Below are 19069 nucleotides of genomic sequence, written 5' to 3' on the forward strand. Positions count from 1 at the left end.
CAAGCACTCATGCACTGAGCTACATCTCCAGCCCATTTTATTTTATTTTGAGAGAGTTTCCCTAAGTTACCCAAGCTGGCATTGAAGTTGAGATCCTCCTGCCTCTGCCTACTGAGTAGCTGGAATTACAGGTATATGGTACCACACCCAGCTCCAAAGGGCACTTGATTAATTGATTGATTTGTTTTGCTTTGAAGTAGGGTCTTACTTCCTAGTTCAGGCTGGCCTTAAACTCATTATGTAGCCCAGGCTGGCTTCAAACTCACCACAATCCTCCTGCCTCAGCCTCTTGAGTGCTAGGGTTATAGAATTGCATCACCTCATTGAGCCAAAGGGCAGTTGATGACTGGCCTGGCTTCCTGGTTTTCACCTGGGTGAGGTGGTCCAAGAGCATGAGGAGGATCATTAAGGAAAGTGACTCCACTGGCATTTTCTTAAAAACTTCTTAATAGGGGTCAAGATGTAGCTTTGGTGGTAGAGCGTTTGCTTAGCATGTGCAAGGCCCTGAGTTTGATCCCCAGCACACAAGGAAGGGAGACAAGGGAGGGAGGAAGGACGGAAAAAGAAAAAAAAGAAGACAGAGAGAAAAAAGAAATCAGAATTTCTATCATTCTATACGTGCACGGATCTCTTCATGATGGAAAAGGAGCCTTGCAGGTGGACCTAAGGAGCTGGAACTCACAGTGAAGAAGACCTGAGAACTTGCCAGCACCCACTTTCCTTTTGCGTGTTGCCCACCCTGTTGCAGACAGGGGCAATGGAGTCTCCTGAGGGACAGGAGGGAGAATGAAGGAGGAAGCTTGGCCACTGTAGTAAAGACCTGCAGGTCTTCCTCCTCCCTGAGCCTTTGGGGTTGGCCTCACCTTTGCACCTGGGTTACGAGCTTCCTTGGAAGGCAGTTACAGACTTTTGGTGACCTCTCCATGTCCAAGGTGGTCACAAAACAAATTTCTCTTCCTCTTGGAAAAAATCCAACGTGCATTCTGTGCAGGGACATTCTCAAAAACCAAAGGTGCTGTCCATTTAATATGGGGCAAGAGGTCGTTTGCATCAGGGGTTATTGCAGTGCAGAGGAGATGGCAGCCAAAAGAGACCACACAGGGCAGGTCCCCTAAGGGCTCAGAGCGGGGTAGGGCAGGGCAGAAGAGAGGTCTTGAGCTGCTGTCTGCTGTAACGGTTTTGTGCATACAACTTAAAGGAAGAGCCACTCTGACCATCCCAAAGCCAGCAGCCACGGAGCACAGGGGGCCTGTCTCTGAGATAGAGCTAGAGAGAAGCGTATTCGGCCCGGATTGGGATCTCGTCCATGAATTATAGCTGAAGCAAAATGCTGAAAACGAGTTTGTCTGGCATTCAGGCATTTGAGAGGCAGCGCAAGCCAAGAGGGAAATGGTCTGGTGCTGTGTTTCTCGCTAAGAACATCTGTATTTCATCTGGCATCCAGATGATGAACAGATCCAAAGAGCCAAGAGTCAAAGTGGACTTGATCCCCACATGAGTACACGTTTTTTCAACTGGACTACGCATTTTGCAAGCAGAAATCAGACTTTGATTGTTCCCCTTTGTCGAAGCGCCACAGACACCACTCTGCTTTTCCTTCGATCCCAATATAATGTTTTTTGCAGAGAGGAAGGATTTATTCCATTTGGGGCTTTCACACTAATAAGGGATGCGAGAAGCAGATAAGAATGTTTCTCATGGCTGGACAAAAGCAATAAAGTCAATGACATAGCTGCACTTTTCCATTTCTATGATCTATGAAATAAGACAGGCAGAGCATTGGCAAAGAGAAAACCTGCTTTATTCACCAAGCAAGGTGATGCCGTAGCTCAGCTTCCCTAGCATAGTTTAAACCCTGAAATGGATAATAAATGGAAAATGCATTCCAGAAAGCCTTGGGAGTATCAGTGCCAATGCCTACATCTTTCTCCTGCTTCCTTCTCCTTAAAAACAAGATTGGGAGAGGGAGTGTAACAGGAGAGTAGAAAGTTCCAGAGAGCAAGCACTAATTAGCCACACCTCTTGGATGATGGAAAGCAGATTGCAGTCATTCTGGGTCAGTTTAGAAGAAGCCCAGACAATTACAGAGTATTTATCCGAGAATGCAGTTGCCTAGGTGGTACCAGCAAGGTTTTGCTTCTTTTTGTTTGTTTGTTTTGGTACTGGGGATGGAGACCTTGTGCTTGCCAGACAGGCGCTGGAACCGCTGATCTAAATCCCCAGACCAAGGTTTTGCTCTTTGTTTTAAACATATTGAAATTCAGGTAAGAAAGAAGCAAACTTCAATTCATTTCTTCACCACCACGCACGATGTTCCCCAGTGGAAACAGTCAGATCACCTTCACAGCCAAAGATTACAACACGCCCTATGACCACGGATCGGTGTGGGTTGGGAAAATATCTCCGAAATAAAAATCCTGATACTGTGGTTAACCAGGATTAGACAGAGGCAGAGGTGAAGCAGCCAGGATCCTCCCTCCATGACCGGCAGAGTGGGGCAGCTCCCACACTAGTCCACAGGCGAGGACTGCAGCACACTTCAGAGCAGCCAAGACCAAGCGACCTGCAGAGGTCCTGCTCACCTTTCTGCCCTGCCAGCGACCAAAGTCACCACTAAAACATGTGGCCCATTGCTAAAGCCCCCACCTCAGTCACTAATATATTGTGAAGATTACTTAGTCCAGTGGCTCCAAGGGGCAGAAATAAAACTAATACCACACAAAACGTGCACATCTCCAGCAGTGATGGATCTCACACCTGGTGGCACCTGGGGAAATGTCCAGGGGCAGCAGCCACAGGCACTGGGACAAGAGCGTGGCTTCCACTGGTGTCCTGGAGCCACTGCTGGGAATGGAAGTGGTTTCCTCTGCTGCTGTGAAGGCATTTGGGTTTCTTAGGTAGTCCCCCCCCCCCAGCAGTGCTGCAAAGTCCTAGGGGTGATTCCTGAAAACTCCCCTGCCCACCTGTTGCACCACTGATTCAAACTATGGTACAGCAGGCTCTAATTACATGTTCCAAGGAGAAGACAACCTGCAAAACGCAGACATGGGGAATTAACTTTTCATCATTCACCACATCCTAACTGTTCATCACTCACCTATCTTCTGATCTTTATTCCTAGGCTCAGGGAAAGCCTGGAATCCCAGAGTCATTCACAAACACAAAAGCCATGCACATGTGGAGGCAAAAAGCCACCTTAATTGTGAGGAGATGTGTTGCATAATAATAACTGGACTTTAAAATCTTTAAAGATGCCATAGAAATCTGACTTTTAGAAGGACTTTATCTCTCTATGTACAGAAGGATAGAAGCGAGCCACTTACATTGACTCAAACTGATTGTTAAACATCCTGGAATTTTTTGAGTGGCTTGCCAAGCTCCTGGTGACTTGAAACCAGCTATGGCAGCAGTTCTTTACCCCACAGAAATTGGCAACACTACAAATCAAGGTTATTTTTTCTAGAAAGCTGTTTTACCAGCACATCATTGCTTTGGCCTCTCTCAAACCACTTTAAAATTCCAGTTAATGACTGAGAAACATCTCTCTAGTGGAGGTGGGCTTCACAGTTAGGCAGGCCCAGGGCTGGGAGTGCAGCTCAGTGATGGAGCATTTGCTTAGCATGCACAAGGCCCTGGGTTCAACCCCGAGCACTCCGAAGAAAAGAATAACTCTAGAGTGAGGCACACCTGAACTCAAATCCTGGCTCTGCTATTTCGTAGCAATGTGACTTTAAGCAAGATTCTCATCCTCTCTGAGCATTGGTTTCCTCATCCATAAAATGAGAGCACACAACTACTTCACAGAGTCATTTAAGAATGAAATGAGAGGATACACATGCATCCTCCAGAACATAAATGACTCTTTAAAAGCAGGTCTATCCCCTCACCCTTTGACCTGATTCATTTTAACACCTGGGACATTAGTTTACTTTCAAAGTATCATTCCCTGCCTCATAAAAGGAAGCAATTAGTGGATCTAAAGTATAATATAGGGTCTGGGGAAAATGGTAACCGAAAGAAGGCAGCAAATAATGGTGATTTGGGATGACAAATAGCCAGGCAGAGTCCTGACCTAGCTAGCATGTATATTCACAAAGTTGTTGATAGCAGCTTTATATATGATAATAAAACAACCAAAATGAGGGGCCAGTCCAAAAATGTAAGAGAATATGGATTATGATTCATACAAATAAATAGGCAAAGCATTAAAAATGATGTCTGCAAAGAATTTTAAAAGAAAATTCCTGTAAGGTATATGATATTGAAAGCAGTGCAGAGTTAGTACATAAATGTATAAATGACTACATGTGTATGTGTAATTATACTCACACATTCCATGCAAAGATGGAAAATCTATGCATCAAAGTATACAGCAGCCATTTCTGAGTGGTGGGATTATAGGTGAATTTTATCTTCTTTATCTGTTTTGCATTAAAAAAACACTTTATTTTTTTTAATAAAAAGAAGCTGTGTCCACTGCAAACCCATCTTTGGTGAAGAACCTGCCGCAGGAGCGACGAATGTGGAAAGGTCAAATCAAAAGAGGTAACAGAGAAGCAGGGAGGAGGCCGTCACTGCCAGGAGGTAGATGCTGCTTCATGGGAACCGTCCAGGACGCTGGGGGAGGGGCAGTGGGGCTGCTGAAGTCCTAAGAGAGAAGTGGAGAGAGGAGGGACCGAGAGCAAGTATTAGTGGGTGCTCACTGAGGGAAACTGAGGAAACCCAGCAGTGGAGATTTCTACAATGTACAAGGATATCCTGGGTGCGCTCAGCAGTTATACCTGGGAAAAGCTATCAAAAAAACTCTCTTGGGCCAGAGATTTAGCTCAGCGGCTCCGTGCCTGCCTTGAAAGCTCAAGTCCTGAGTTCGATCCCCGGTACCAGAAGAAGAAGGAAAAAAAGACCCTCTTGGAGCCAAGAGCAATGGGGCATGCCTGTACCAAAGCCCCTCCAGAGGCTGAGGCAGGGGGCTCACAAGTTTGGGGCCAGTCTGGGAAACTTAGCAAGACTCTATCACAAGGGGGGTAGAGGGGGCTGGGATGTAACTCCTTGGTGGAACGTTTGCCAAGCATGTAGCAGGCCTTCAATCAGTAGCACTGCAAATAAATGAGTAATGAACGAACGAATAGGAAGGTGATAAACAGTGTGAATAGTTTATATTTAAAAGAATGGAGAAGGATTGAAAGATTTTGCAGTATAGACCTTCCATCCATCTTGAACCTTGTGACTATTATATAGGTAATAAAGTAAATAAATAAAATGAAAAGAACCCTGACTTTAGCTACAGTCACTTAGTGGTTTAACTAAAGCCACTTCCAAAGGATGGACACTATACTTTCTCGGTGGAAGAGATTTCTTTCCCTTTCTTTTCTTTCCTTTTAGAAGTCCTGTCCAATGTAGAATTTCTGGAGTGGATAGAAAGGGAAACTATCATTAAGGTCAAATTTTATTTGTTCAGGTTAACTAATCTTTTAATGTAGCTGTAGGTGGAGAATGAAAATTGTTGTGAACTGCTAGTGCAGAGCTCCCTCTGGTGGACATATTTGGGCATTGCGGAATTCTACACATTTTATATATAAAATATAGCCAAAATGCAAAATATATGCAATTATGAATAATACGTATGTGTACGTATACACTTTTCATAAATATGAAAATTAATTAAAACCCATGTGAAAATATGAACTTTTAATACAAAATGAAATTTTAAAAATCAGCCAGTGGCCTGAACACGTTTTCAAGGCGCTCACTATGGTGAATATTATTATGTTATCATCCTTTGAACAACTTCTCTCGCCCACTCAGCAAGCCCCTTGTCTGAGAGCTTTCTGGTGACTTCTCTTGTGGGCTAAGTGACTTTCTCAGGTGGAAAGGGGCCTTAGGGAACAGAATCGGTCATGTTGAGGGACCACTTTTATGTCAATAGCATGGCAAACGTGGCTCTGTGTGTGGCCGAGCCCTTAGCAGATTCTCCCTCCTGGGTGGGGAGGTACACCCATCCTTAGCTTTTGTCATATACTGAAAATCCAGGGGAATTTTTTTCTCTCCAAACTAGGAAAAAACCAGCGTGGCAGCCTGGGGAATGTTATGTGTGTGTGTACATCATTACATTTGCACGTGTATTATATATGCATACGTGTATTGTATTTTTATGTGTATATGAGTACATACCTACATATCGACATCCACACCTATATCTACGCTTTTACCCATAAGGGCCAAGCCAGGCCTCTTGGTGCCAACCCAGGTAGGAAAGCAGAGGAAAAGGACGGGGCAATAAAGAAGCCTCCACAATGGCATGGGAAAGAGGACAGGAAGCAGATGGAGTCACTGGTACTGAGCCACTGTTCTAAGCATTTCACACGCATGTTTTGTTCAGTCTTCACAACATCCCTGTAAGGAAGGAAGCATCTCCTCTCATTTCAGAGACACAGAAAGTAGGGCTCAGAGAGTGTAATTGCTGTAGCCATGGTTACCCTACTGGGAAGAGGCGCAGCTGGGATCTGAAGGCAGGTGTGACTGGAGAGCCTTCCCCACCTCACCAACTCCCAGGAAGCGAGGCAGGAAGCCGAGAGAGAGGGAGAGAGGAATGGGGTGGTGATGGAGGGCGACAATGGACACCAGCCACTGCCTGTGTGTCAGGTTCACTCAGATCACCTGTTCTACGCTGCAACTTCTCTTTCTAATTTCCCGTGCAAGTAGCCTGCTTCCTGAGCCTCAGTCATAATCTCAACATGCACTGATCGAGGGAGGCCAGACAGGCTTCTCCATGTGTCTCTGAAATCCTCCTGTGGAGCTGGAGGAAGGACTTCCTGGAAAAGCCCACTGGGCAGATGCTCTTGGAAAGAAGAGGAGTACATGCAGTGTGTGCAAGTCAAAGATGCGTCCACAGGGCGGGGGGCAACTGCTGAAAACCCAGCCAACCAGAAAGCTCATGGCTGGCTGATTACTTCCATGTGTAGCAATCCTCTGGGACAAATGTAAGGCGAGGTGAATTTAGGTTGTATTCCATAGTGGCTACTTTGAAGATCACATGGCCCAAACTTTGACCAATAATGTAATCTGTTTTTCAAAGAAAAAAAGAGAAAACAGATTTGTCTATGGGAGGCACAACGTGCTCTCAGTGATCCCTTCAGAGTGAAGAGAAGTCATCCTTTAAGAGTCTTGGCAAAGAAGGTGGCTGGTGACTTACGGACTCATTTGTGAGCGTATACGCACAGACACATGCTCAGACACATCTTGGACCTATGAAAAAACTAATATTTGCTGGTTCACATATTCTCATAGTTTTTAAGACCATCCTGTAAGATGCCACTTTCCCGATCCTTGCAAGGTACCAACTCCCCATGGTGAACGTAAACGTTATGTACTACAAACATGTACTACAAAAAATAAAAATTAAAAAAATAAATTTACCCAATGTTTCCATTGGGTGGCAACTCATGGTTTAACATGGTTCCTCAACAAATAAAATACAATATATTTTATGCTTATAATAATGTTTTCCAAAAGATAAAAAATATGAGTAAAATCTACATAATGGAAATGGACAAGTGCCCACAGTTAGCTAAGGTAAAAGCAAAGAGATTCTATTTGGGTCAGGAAGGAGGGTGAGATTATCCACAAGGTCCTCCCAAAGCTAACACTGTGAGCCTGCTCCAAAGAGAAGTCTGACTTGTTTCTTTGCCGTACAGATGTTTTGAGAAAACATCAGCCCTGTCATTCTTCTTGTGAAACGTGCAGTGGATCTACAACTCGATGTACTTCATGTCCAAAAGGTCAGTGTGGCGTGTGGCAGAAAGTGGCAGCAGCCAGGCTGAGTCATGTCACTCCTGCGTGTCAGTATCTTTGTGTACAGTGGTTTGTGGGCCCTCATGCTGGTGCCATTCTCGTCACAGTGTCTGCGTGGAGACACCCAGGGACCCACACACCGATCAGTAATAAACACCGGCTTTCAAATGAGAAAAAGTTTCTTAACCAAAAAGCATGGTGAGCTTATAGTTGACTTGGCCACAGAATTTGGTAGGTTCTGTGGGGACTTGATACCTTTGAGATTCCCTCGCTCTTTTTAGATGCATTATCTAAAATAAGAGACCTTAAGGTAGAGATTGTGAGTGTGGACAAAAAGCCTGTGTGTCTTTCCTGCTTCATTTTAGTACTGAATGGGACTGAACTTAGGGTAGGGGGAAGAGGGAACAAAGTCAACAGCATAACAGCTCAATAAATCATCACTGTCCTCATTACAAAAACATTGTAAATACCATAACTTCTCTGAAATAAAAGGCTGTTTTATTTGCATGGTGCAGTCACATAAATAATGGTATGCCTCATTAGTGATCACTGTGAAGGCCATTCTGGAACATGTAACGTTAGTATAGTGGACCCCATATGCATAGGATATGTTCCAAGACCCTCAGAGGAGGCCTGAGACCCTCCACAGTACTGGACACTGCATATACTATTCTCCTATACATTCCTATGATAAGGTTTGATTTATACATTAAGCACAGTTATGAGATGAACAACTAATAAAGTAGAAAAATAATAACAGTATACTGTAATAAAAGTGATTGATGAATTTTTATATCTGGAGTTTTCCATTTAATATTTTGACCTCCAGCAACTGAGCTGTTGAGAAGTAAACCACGACTAAGGGAGCAATAGTGTAGTGAGCTAGGATGTAAAGCAATAGTAGCACATGGGCCAAGATTTAAAATGATATATGGAATTTAAATAAAACACGGGCCAAGATTATAAGCATATAAAATATAAAACTCCACACCAAAAATCTGAAAGAATTTTCTTGGAATTTTGGAGTTAAAGACGATTTTAAAATTGGTTTCTTTGACACCAACATCTGTTGTTGTTTTTTTGATTAAATAAAGAGGTGCCCTGTCTGTTAGAGGCAGAGGTGGTTACAAGGGCTGCTCTGGGGTCAGTTCCCTCACCAGACAGGGCGGAAGGCAGAGAGAGCAGCCTGGATCCAGCTGTGCACATGGCTGCCTCACGGCTGGAAGAGCTAGACAAGGATGTCAGGGAGACTGACCGAGTGGGCAGTGGGGAGCTGCCGTGACCACATCTACTATTAGGAGGAAGTGAAAGACACATGGCCAAAGCCTGCTGCTCTTGATTTCCTTTCTGAACGGCTAACTCACCCTGGAAGCCTTGGCATCACTAATAGCTGTTTTGGTAAACCTGAAGCCTGTTGGAAACTTTCCATCGGAAAGGTTTAACGCAGCCATCGTACATGTCAGCGAGACACGAGGACCCGTGTGGAAGAATGTGTGGTGACCATTCTCTGCCTTCTTCCTGGATTTCTAGGTGCATATCTGTTGGCCCAGGCCTGTGTTTCCTCCTGTCCCCAAGGCATGTGGCCCTCAGTCAGGAGTGGCAGCTGCGAGAACTGTCCAGAGTACTGTGCCTCTTGCTCTGGGGATGATCTTTGCATGAAGTGCCACACTCAGCCGGACCAGGTTCTCTTCCTGCACGAAGGCAGATGCTACCACAGCTGCCCTGAGTAAGTTTTGTCTTCCGTTTGCTTCTGGTCCTGTGTAGTCTCCACAATAGCTTTCAAGCCATTCCTTTCTGCTTGCAAAGAGCTCTCCCTCTTGATTAGAGTGTCCACTAAATGTCCTTTGCTGGCTCTCATCTCCTTTAGTAACAGCGGCTGACTCTTACTAAGGCTGGATGCCCCCTTCTCCCTGTGCCTATTCTATGCACGTGCCTTACCTTTGTGAAAATACCACCATGCCTTGTGCATTGCACAATAATGGGGCCAGTTTCCTAGAAATGCATTGTCAGCCAGTTTTGTCTTGCAGACCCCAGAGAGTACCACACACACCTGGATGTTGCACAGAGGCTGTGGTTATCCCGTCCCACACCAGATCCACCACTGCCCACAACATCGTGATCCGTGCATGGCTGTGTTCTTTTTCCACCTCCTATTAATGATCAAGTGTGTCTGTTTTTTCCCCCACCATCACAAAAATAAGACGATGAGATGAAAGTACAGTTTCAAATAGGCGCATTAAGAATTGAAAATAACAGATAGACAATAGCATTGGTTTAGCTGTTTATGGACTCCGCGGTTTCCTCACTCCCTTGGTTTATAATGCCTTTAGTCTTCCCATCAACCCTCCCTCCACCAGGATTTCCCTGAAAGAAAAGCAAGGAGCAATGGAAAGTACATCCGGAAACTTCCAGCAGTAAGTAAAAAACCAAGCAAAATGACCCAGACCATAGCAGCCCTTCTTATCTTCTGTCACAAGAAGTTAGAAAAATCCAGGCTTGGATTTTTTTTGAGCCCCCAGGTCCCTAGAAACCCTGGGTCTTCCCATCTTGCTCTTGTTCCTTAGCTTGTCCTCTCCAGCTGGCTCCTCTTTTGCCTCCCTTCCAAATGTCCTCACCCACATCTTCACAGCCAGAGGCAGAGAAAGGGTTGTTTCTCTATTTTGCTCCCTTTTGAGAGAAAAAAAATTTCCTCAGACTTCCCTCTTAGCCAGAATGCATCCTTTATGTCTCCTCATCCTGTCTGGCAGGAACAGTGCACAATCGTCTCTCCTTAGCCCTGGGACACACAGTCCAAGACCCCTCTGTGGATGCTACTGAATGCTATGTGTAAGTGCACTGTTTTTTCCTCACACATACCTACATGCACACCTATGGTAAAATTTAACTTGTAAATTAGGCAAAGGAAGAGATTAACACTAACAATAAAAGTAGAACAATTATAACCATGTAATTAAAGCGCTCTCTCTCTCTCTCTCTCCCTCTCTGTGGGAGGTTGCTGAAGATTGAACCTAGAGCTCTCTCACTGAGCTACATCCCCAGCCCTTTATTTTTTGTTTTAAGGTCTCACTAAATTGCTAAATTTCCCAAGCTAGGCTCAAACTTGCAATCTTCCTGCCTCAGCCTCCCAAAGTGCTGGGATTGTAGGTGGATTATACCACTCCCAGCTCTCACCTTCTTGTGAGGATATGAGATGATTCAGTACCTGTGTGATGAGATGAAGGAAGTTGAATGGTGTAGGCATTGTGACACAGCTTCAGGCTGCTACATAAGGGTAACACAAGCATGGGATGCCACTGATACTGTCACAGCCAATCAGTACCAGAAACTGCTACTAACAGGCTGGTGTCATATACAGTGTGGATACACTGGATGAAAGAACAATTCACATCCATAGCAAGATCTCACACCACTCAGAATGGTGCACAATTAAAACGTATGAACTGATTACTTCTGCAATTTTACATTCAATATTTTTAGACTTGATTGGCCCAAATCAACTAGAAAGAAAATCTGAAATCTCAGAAAGCAAAACTGTAGATGCAAGGGGAGGCTACCATACAAGGACTGATTTAGGCTGAACCCTGATTCACCCCTGACGTGCCAACAAAATCAGAACACCAACAGCCAAGAACAGGAGAGGGAGGCAAGAAATTAATTTGGACAAGCAACAAACAGTTGCTATTTTAAGAAATTAGAGATTTTAATTGCCTTCTCATTAAAGAAATTTTATGATAAAAGAAACATGTAAGTAACCCCAGCACTTTGGGAGGCTGAAGCAGGAGGATCACAAGTTGTAGTTAAGCCTGTGCAGCTCACCAATTTAGCAGGACTCTGTCTCAAAGGTGGGGGATCAAGTTCAATATGAAGGCAGTGGGTTCACTCCCCATAGCACAAAAGATAGAAAGAAAGAAAGAAAGGAGTTTTCTAATAACCTATTTACTTACTATATGCATTATCGAGATAGACTGCACAGGATAAAAACCTGAGCCATGGTACTTACCTTCAAGCAACATCCAATCTAGTAGATAGAAGCTAAGCACATTCAAGTCATCCAAGTCCCTTGCAGATAGCATATTTATCCCCCTCTAGGTGTAAGAATTGATATTGATACAGTATCAACATATTATGTTGTATATGCACAGCCTGGGAAAGTCTATTTTTCTACCAAGAATTGATATTGGTATTGAGAGCTAACTGAAGATCACGTGAAGGCATCTGAGCATGCAAAAGGCTTACAATCCAGCAGGCAAACTTCACCTCAGTCAATGCCATGCTTCTCATGGGCCTGGTACAAAAAAAGACCAAGAGATCCCGAGGAGAAAGAAATTATTTTGAAACAGCTACTTTTTGTTTGCTTGCTTGTTTTTGAGTGCTTGTGCACTTTGCTATGAGCTTCAACTGTACAATCCCATCAATCTTCACAAGGATCCTCTTAGTCATTATTTCCCCCTATTTTACAGATGAGGAAAGAGTAATGTGCCCAATAGTGTATATGTAATAAAACAAAAGTGAAGATTAGAAATCTGCTTACCAAAGCCAGTCATTGTGTCCCCATCAATCTTTGCCATACTGGGATTGAAATAGTTGTGAATAGTATTCCTTATTACTCGGTGCAGTGACACACACCTGTAATCTCAGCACTCAGGAGGCCGAGCCACGAGTTTGAGGCCAGCTCAGGCTCCATAGTGAGTTCAAGGCCAGCCTGAACTACAAAGCAAGACTCTGTCTCAAAAACAAAACAAAAAAAAACGCTTATTTAATCCTTGCCACTTTTTCCCAACTTGTTCCTGGATTTTTCAACATAAGAATTGACAATGCATTAAAACAAGGAAGAGATGCATTTGGCTTTCCCCCCAGTTAGTGGGTGTATTAGTTACTTGTTTCTCCTGTTTTGAATAGAATGTTCTGATTACAGTGGGGTCCCCGCCTTTGTATTTTTAAGAGAAACAAGGAGGAGATAATCTGGAACATATAATATTCAGCTTGTCTTGGGAGGCTTTGTTGTTATTTCTCAGAAATAACAACATCCATCCTAGAACAGCAGGAAGACCTGTAATAGGAGCACACCCTGTAATGAGCAAGCATCCAAGTACTCAGAACTGCTCATCACTCAGCTTTCATGACGACTGCTCTTTCAAATACGGTAGATGTTTACCAAGCAAAGAAGTTTGAGTGTAATGTAGACCATTCTTGTGATTGTTTAAAAAGCAGACAAACAAAACAAAAAACCAACCTAAATTGTGTTCAAATTCACCAAATATGAAGAAATGAGACTCTAGTGGAAGAGAAATAGTCTTCTTTGAAGCACTGGAAGCACTGTCTTGGGATCTGTACAATGCAGGTAAAGCTGTAGAGCCATACAGCTTTCACAATGTACTTAGCTAGGCCCTGGGTACTTTGAATTGAACAATTTAATACATGTGGTCATTTCCTTTCAAATGAACTATGTGTCTCCTTAAATAGAAATAATAGTGAAATAAACCATTAACAAAACATTTTATAAGTGCCAGCACAGTTCTTTGTGAAGAAGGCTGATTTTAGCAAAATAGCTCTCTGAAAAACACCACCTGAAAACTTGTGTTCACACAAACCTGCACATGGATGATGATGACGATAGCAACTTTGCTCATAATTGCCAAACTGTGGAAGCAACAAGGATGGCCGTCACACTCCTGAGAGAGTCACTTTATAGAGAGGAAATGTTTGGCTCATGGTCTTGGTTGTTCCACCTCAGGATGAATTGGCCCACTGTTTGGGGCCTCTGGCAAGGCCACACATTGTGGCAGGCACATGTGTCAGGGAAAAGCTACGACTTTCTTGGCAGGAAGCAAAAAGAGAGAAGAGGAGGAGACGGGAGTTCTATGGCCCACTTCAAAAGTGCATCCCCAAAGACCTAAAGAGCTCCTCCTAGGCGCCCCAACTTCCTAAGAGCACCACCATGGAAAGCACGCCTTTTATACACAATCTCTCAGGATACAAACTACAGTAGTATGTGAATGGATAAATTAAATGCATTATCTAATGTTAAAGATAAATTGAAGCACATTAAAATATTAAGTTTATTTGAGCTTTCCATGATTCATAAGTTGGATAACACCAGCCTGCAAGAGGTTCAGTGCCCCACTGTGGAATAAGAGGAAACCTTTATAAGATGTTCATGGAAACAAGACAAAAAATATATGTTTAACTGGTTAAAGTGAGATGTTCCTACTCAGAGGTTAGTTGGTGGTTTCTGATTGGTTAAGCTTTTATTATGTACATTGGTTTCAGTTTGTTTACTTGGGAATACAAGGTGCTGGAGCTCTCCAGATGTAACGGCCTCCCATTAAATTGTTTTTAATACAAGACAGCAGAATATTTTCAGCACTAAAAAGAAATGAGCTATCAAGCCATGAAAAAGCAAGGCAGTGCCTTGAATGTACATTACTAAGTGAAAGAAGTCAGTCTGAAAAGGCTACATGCGTGCCATATGATTCCACCCACTACATGATATTCTGAAAAAGATAGAACTATGGAGACAGTAAAGAGGTTACTGAGAGAAAAAGATTACTAGGCAGAGCACAGAGGATTTTAAGGCAGTGAAATTACTCTGTATGGTGCTATAATGGTGGTACATTCACTATACTTTTATATAACTGCATAGAATGTGCAGCCCAAGAAAGAGCCCTAATGTAACCTGTGGACTCTGGTTGACCAGTTGACCAGTTGATCAGTTGCAACAAATGGCCCACTCAAGTGGGAGCTGTTGATCATGGAGGAGATTGCATATGTAAAGGGTGCATCAGAAATCTCCGCAACCTCCCCTCAACTGTGCTGTGAACTCAAAACTGTCCTAAAAAAATGAAGTCTATAAAAACAATTTTTCATACTGCCTCTGGCTGCCTCCCAATAGCTTCCACTATGCACTTATTTTTGAGTTAACAGTAAACTTCATTTGGTTTCTTTTTCCTTTTTGCTTGAATTCATGCCTTTCATTTCAGCATTTCATCCCTAATCTTCTGGGTCTTTCCTAATAAAAACCTGAAGATTTATCCATGATGCATGTTTTCAGTTTCTATGTAGATTTGCTCTTCTTTAGTGTCCAAAAACTACAGAGATTCCTCAGTATCCCCAGAGGATAGGTTCCAGGACAGCTAAATCCTCTCTATGGAATGGCTGCGTATTTGCATATAACCTGTGTACAACCCTCATCATCTCTAGATCACTTACAATATGTAATTCAATGCAAATGCTATGGGAATAATTGGCATGCTGCATTGTTTAAAGAATAATGCCAAGAAAACAGGCTGTCCATGATGAGTATGGACACACCCAAACTAATCTGAGCTGTGTAACACATGACCTGTGGTTGGTTGAATCTGCTAATATAAACCCTGCCTGGACAAAAGGTCAACTACAGTCAGAGGCCCCGGCCAGCCTCCCATTGGAAGTTCCCTGAAGACTGTGCTCAGACCATGTGGCCCAAAGGCCTCACCTTCTGAAGTCGGGTTGGTTTTTCTCCAGTGGCTTGTCCCCACCCTAGGACTACCACTGGTGTGGCTGTTCTACCTTCAGTTGTCAGTTGGACCAGGTAGCCCTAAGGAGCTCATCATGACTGAGCAAGGCATTCCTATCACTGGAGACATCGCAGGGGTTAGAGATTAGCTGGCAAGAAAGGCAGATCTCTCTTCCTGTGACTCTCAAGCTTCTTAGTACTACATAGAGGAACAACTAATCTATCCAATTTTTATCCACATAAACAATGTGCTATGCTTGACAACAAGCTACATTTCCTTAGTTTCAAAGTTCTCAAATCCAGTCAAATTTCTAGGGTTGTCAAATTGGTTTTGAACACAGACTTGGTTGGACAAAGTAGATGAGTATTTGCTCTCTATCATGGTCATAAAAAGCTAAAGATGTTAATACTGTATGTGAGGGAATCTGATCTCCGCTTTCCTCTGGATATTATTCAGCTCCTTTTCTTCTACCTCAGTTGCTTTCTTCTTTCATATTTCTTCCTTCATCCCTCATTTAAAATGTGTGTGACTTTTGGGCCAGGGATGTAGCTCAGCGGTTCCACCACCTGCCTCGCAAGAGCAAGGTCCCAAGTTCAATCCCCAGTACCAAAAGAATAATAATAAAATAAAATGTGACTTTTAACTGAATGTGGGACTACACACCTATAACCCCAACACTCTGGGAGGTTGAGGCAGGAGGATCAAGCCCAGTCTGAGTAATTTAGCAATTTAGCAGGACCCTTTCTCAAAATAAAAAATAAAAGCAGAGCTGGGAATGTGACTCAGGCTGAAGACCCTAAATTCAATCCCCATTACTGCATTAAATAAATAAACAAATGCATGTTTGAAAAACATGGCTTTTTATTCCCTCTTGTCTTATTTCTTCCTGGCATAACTCAAAGAATTTTTTTGTTTATTTGTTTCTTTTGTGGTTCTGAAGACTAAGTCAACCCAGGTGCACTACCAGTGAGATAAGTCCTCCACCCTTTTTATTTTTTATTTTGAGACAAGATCTCACTAAGTTGCCCAGGCTGGCCTCACGCTTGTGATCCTCTTGCCTCAGGCTCTCAAGTAGCTAGGATTACAGTTGTGCATGACCAGGCTAGCCTCAAAGGACTTTTGTTTACTGAATGAATGCAATAAATAAATGACTAAAGAATGACTAAACGTATCGCAGTTAATTCACAACTAAAACATTGAATAAAAATGCTACACAGGAGCATCAAAATTAAAGAAGATTCTGCTGGTTTTCATTCCCTGTTGCATTTCTTCACCCTTCCCAGTGACCATGCTTACTTCCACCTGCAACTTTATGGTAACTCTGTGTAGAAGCAAAATGGATTTGACTTCCCTACCTCTGGGTTTGGGGCTGGGTCATGTGACTTGCTTTGGCCAATGGGATATTAGCAAAGATAGGCAGCAGCTCCCAATTTGCCCAGTGGATTTGGTTGTGCAGGCCTTTAATCCCAGCATTCCAGAGGCTGAGGCAGGAGGATCACAAGTTCAAGGCCAGCCTGGACTGCATAGTGAAAACCTGTCTCAAAAAACAAACAAACAAACAAAATTGAAACAAAAGAACAACAAATATGCCTAGTGGAGGAGCCTTCTTTCTTGGACTGTCTATGAGAAGCAACAGCCCAAGGTCTGCTGATCCCAAGAGTCCCTTGCCCTGGAGAAAGTGGAATACAGGGAGTTGTGCAGCCTGGGTTGCTGCCCCACAGGAGTGAGAGATGAGAGTGGCTTTAGCCTGGAGCCTGAATGGAGGTGGTTTGTTCCACAGCTCTGCTGAGGCAATACGGAATAATAAAAGGATAATTGTGGGGAACAATTGGAACGAGCAGCTGTGACTCCATTCTCTCTGTTGGCGTAGGATTTCCCTGCTTCTGCAAGCTCCAGCTCTTCCCTTCAGCTTTCCCCTTCAAAGACACATACATCCTTCACACTTCCTCATCTCCTCCCTCTGTTTGAGCGGGCCGGGGTTTCACAGCTACAGGGTTCACACACCACGGAACGATTCCTGCGATCCCCTCAGTTGACCACCCGGAAGTATATTAGAGTCCACCTGGCAGAAAGTCAGTTGCACAAACACAGAGCTGCAATAACAGACACTCAAGAGATGTTTAGTGCTGGGAGCAAATGCTTATAGGTATGCACTGGAAATGAGCCGGCAGAGGTTGACAATCCGAAAGCAAAAGGAACCCCAGTTTTATAAGGTGTTAGCCCTTTTGAGCTTTGTGAAAATATTTTTAAACTGGATTAACTGTTTTAAAAGTTCTTATTAAACTGAATAAAAGGTATTTTTCTAAGACTAAGAAGTAATCGTAATTAGGGGATAGAGAAATAGAGAAATCAAAAAATAGAAAAATCAGAAGATAATTAAATTATATACAAATTAACAACTTTTTTAAAAATAAAATTCACAAGAAGCACACTTATCTTTTCAGTTTTATTTTTCCAGATATTCTCTCTCTCCTTCCCTTCCTTCCTTCCTTCTTTCTTTCTTTCTTTCTTTCTTTCTTTCTTTCTTTCTTTCTTTCTTTCTTTCTTTCTTTCTTTCTTTCTTTCTTCTCCAGTACCAGGGATCGAACTCAGGACCTTGTGCTTGCCAGGCAGGCATGATGCCACTGAGCCAAATCCCCCAGCAAAATGTTGTTTTTCTTAATTAGAACATGTTTGCAGTATGTGCCATGCTTTTAACTACCCTTCCTCAGCATTTCTGATGGATTCACTTGTTTGACAACAGCAGCAGCCCTCGGGATTTGGTCCTCATTTGCCTGCTGCCAGGCAGGGACTGTGTCTTTCCTTGACAGCTTCTCCCTTGTTTTCTCCTTTCTAACACAGGGGCTTTTATGAAGAAGGTGACTCCTGTGAGCGCTGTAGCTCTCCTTGCAGAGCATGTGAAGGAAATGCCACCAAGTGCCACTCGTGTGAAGACGGTTTTGTCCTGGCCCAAGGAGTGTGCCTAGGAAGCTGCCCGGAGAGGCACGTGGCTGTGGAGAGAGTGTGCGAGCCCTGCCCAGAGAAGTGTCAGGACTGCATCCATGAGAATGTGTGCAAAGGTACCCAGGAGCATCACAGCGGGGAGCTGCCCTAGCTGGGGCCAACCCCCTGAGGCTGGGTGTGGAGGGGGTCCATGAGAATCATCCATCTCTACCGTTACGAAGTCTGACTAACTCCATGACCACCACTGAAGAAATTAAGGGTCAGATATGCTCTTTCTACTATGCATCCTGCAAGCCACGTGGAACACTGTTTCTTACACACACATACACACACATGAGGAGTGTATGCCAAGCACTATCCTAGGTGCTAGAGATACAGGTAATAACCCGAAGTCTGCACTCTGAGCGCAGAATCTTACAGGAGAGATTGGTAATAAACAACAAAAGATGGAGATGGCTGGAGAAATACAATTGTTATAAAAAAGAAAAAGGGAAAGGCAAGTTCAGGCAACTATGAGACTGAGAATAGCACTCTGGCTATGAACAAGCTTTTTTTCTCTGGAATTATCTCCCAAGAAAAGCTATCCAACTTCCTCTTCTAAATAAGACAGACTCACTTTTACCTGGTGCTGTCCTATCCAATTATTCTTTTGGTGTGACCAGGATTCCCCCCTAAAATAAGAAAAGGAACATGAAGAAAATAAACCCACAATACATTGGTTTACTCAATTAATGAGTGAAAAGTTAACAAACCCACTAATTCTTAACTGCGTTTTGTATTAAATACAGCCTGAGGTGCTTGGTACAGTTTTAAATATCTGTTAAATATTGTTCAGGTTA

At 43.3% G+C, this 19069-nt stretch overlaps 1 protein-coding gene across 1 annotated transcript in view; it reads left to right on the forward strand.

Moving 5' to 3' along the window:
* The window catches only part of LOC101711492 (proprotein convertase subtilisin/kexin type 5), an 86220-nt gene that overhangs the window by 37405 nt on the left and 29746 nt on the right, over positions 1 to 19069 (forward strand). The window contains exons 5-8 of the mRNA XM_087184122.1: positions 4465 to 4545; positions 7695 to 7778; positions 9322 to 9517; positions 18129 to 18346. Coding sequence (XP_087040248.1) covers positions 4465 to 4545; positions 7695 to 7778; positions 9322 to 9517; positions 18129 to 18346 — 579 coding nt within the window. The remainder of the gene's footprint in view (positions 1 to 4464; positions 4546 to 7694; positions 7779 to 9321; positions 9518 to 18128; positions 18347 to 19069) is intronic.

This window comes from Heterocephalus glaber, unplaced genomic scaffold (genome assembly GCF_053883595.1).
Source record: "Heterocephalus glaber isolate CG9 unplaced genomic scaffold, H.glaber_assembly_v1.0 deba00001481, whole genome shotgun sequence".
In the NCBI taxonomy this organism is placed as follows: Eukaryota; Metazoa; Chordata; class Mammalia; order Rodentia; family Bathyergidae; genus Heterocephalus; species Heterocephalus glaber.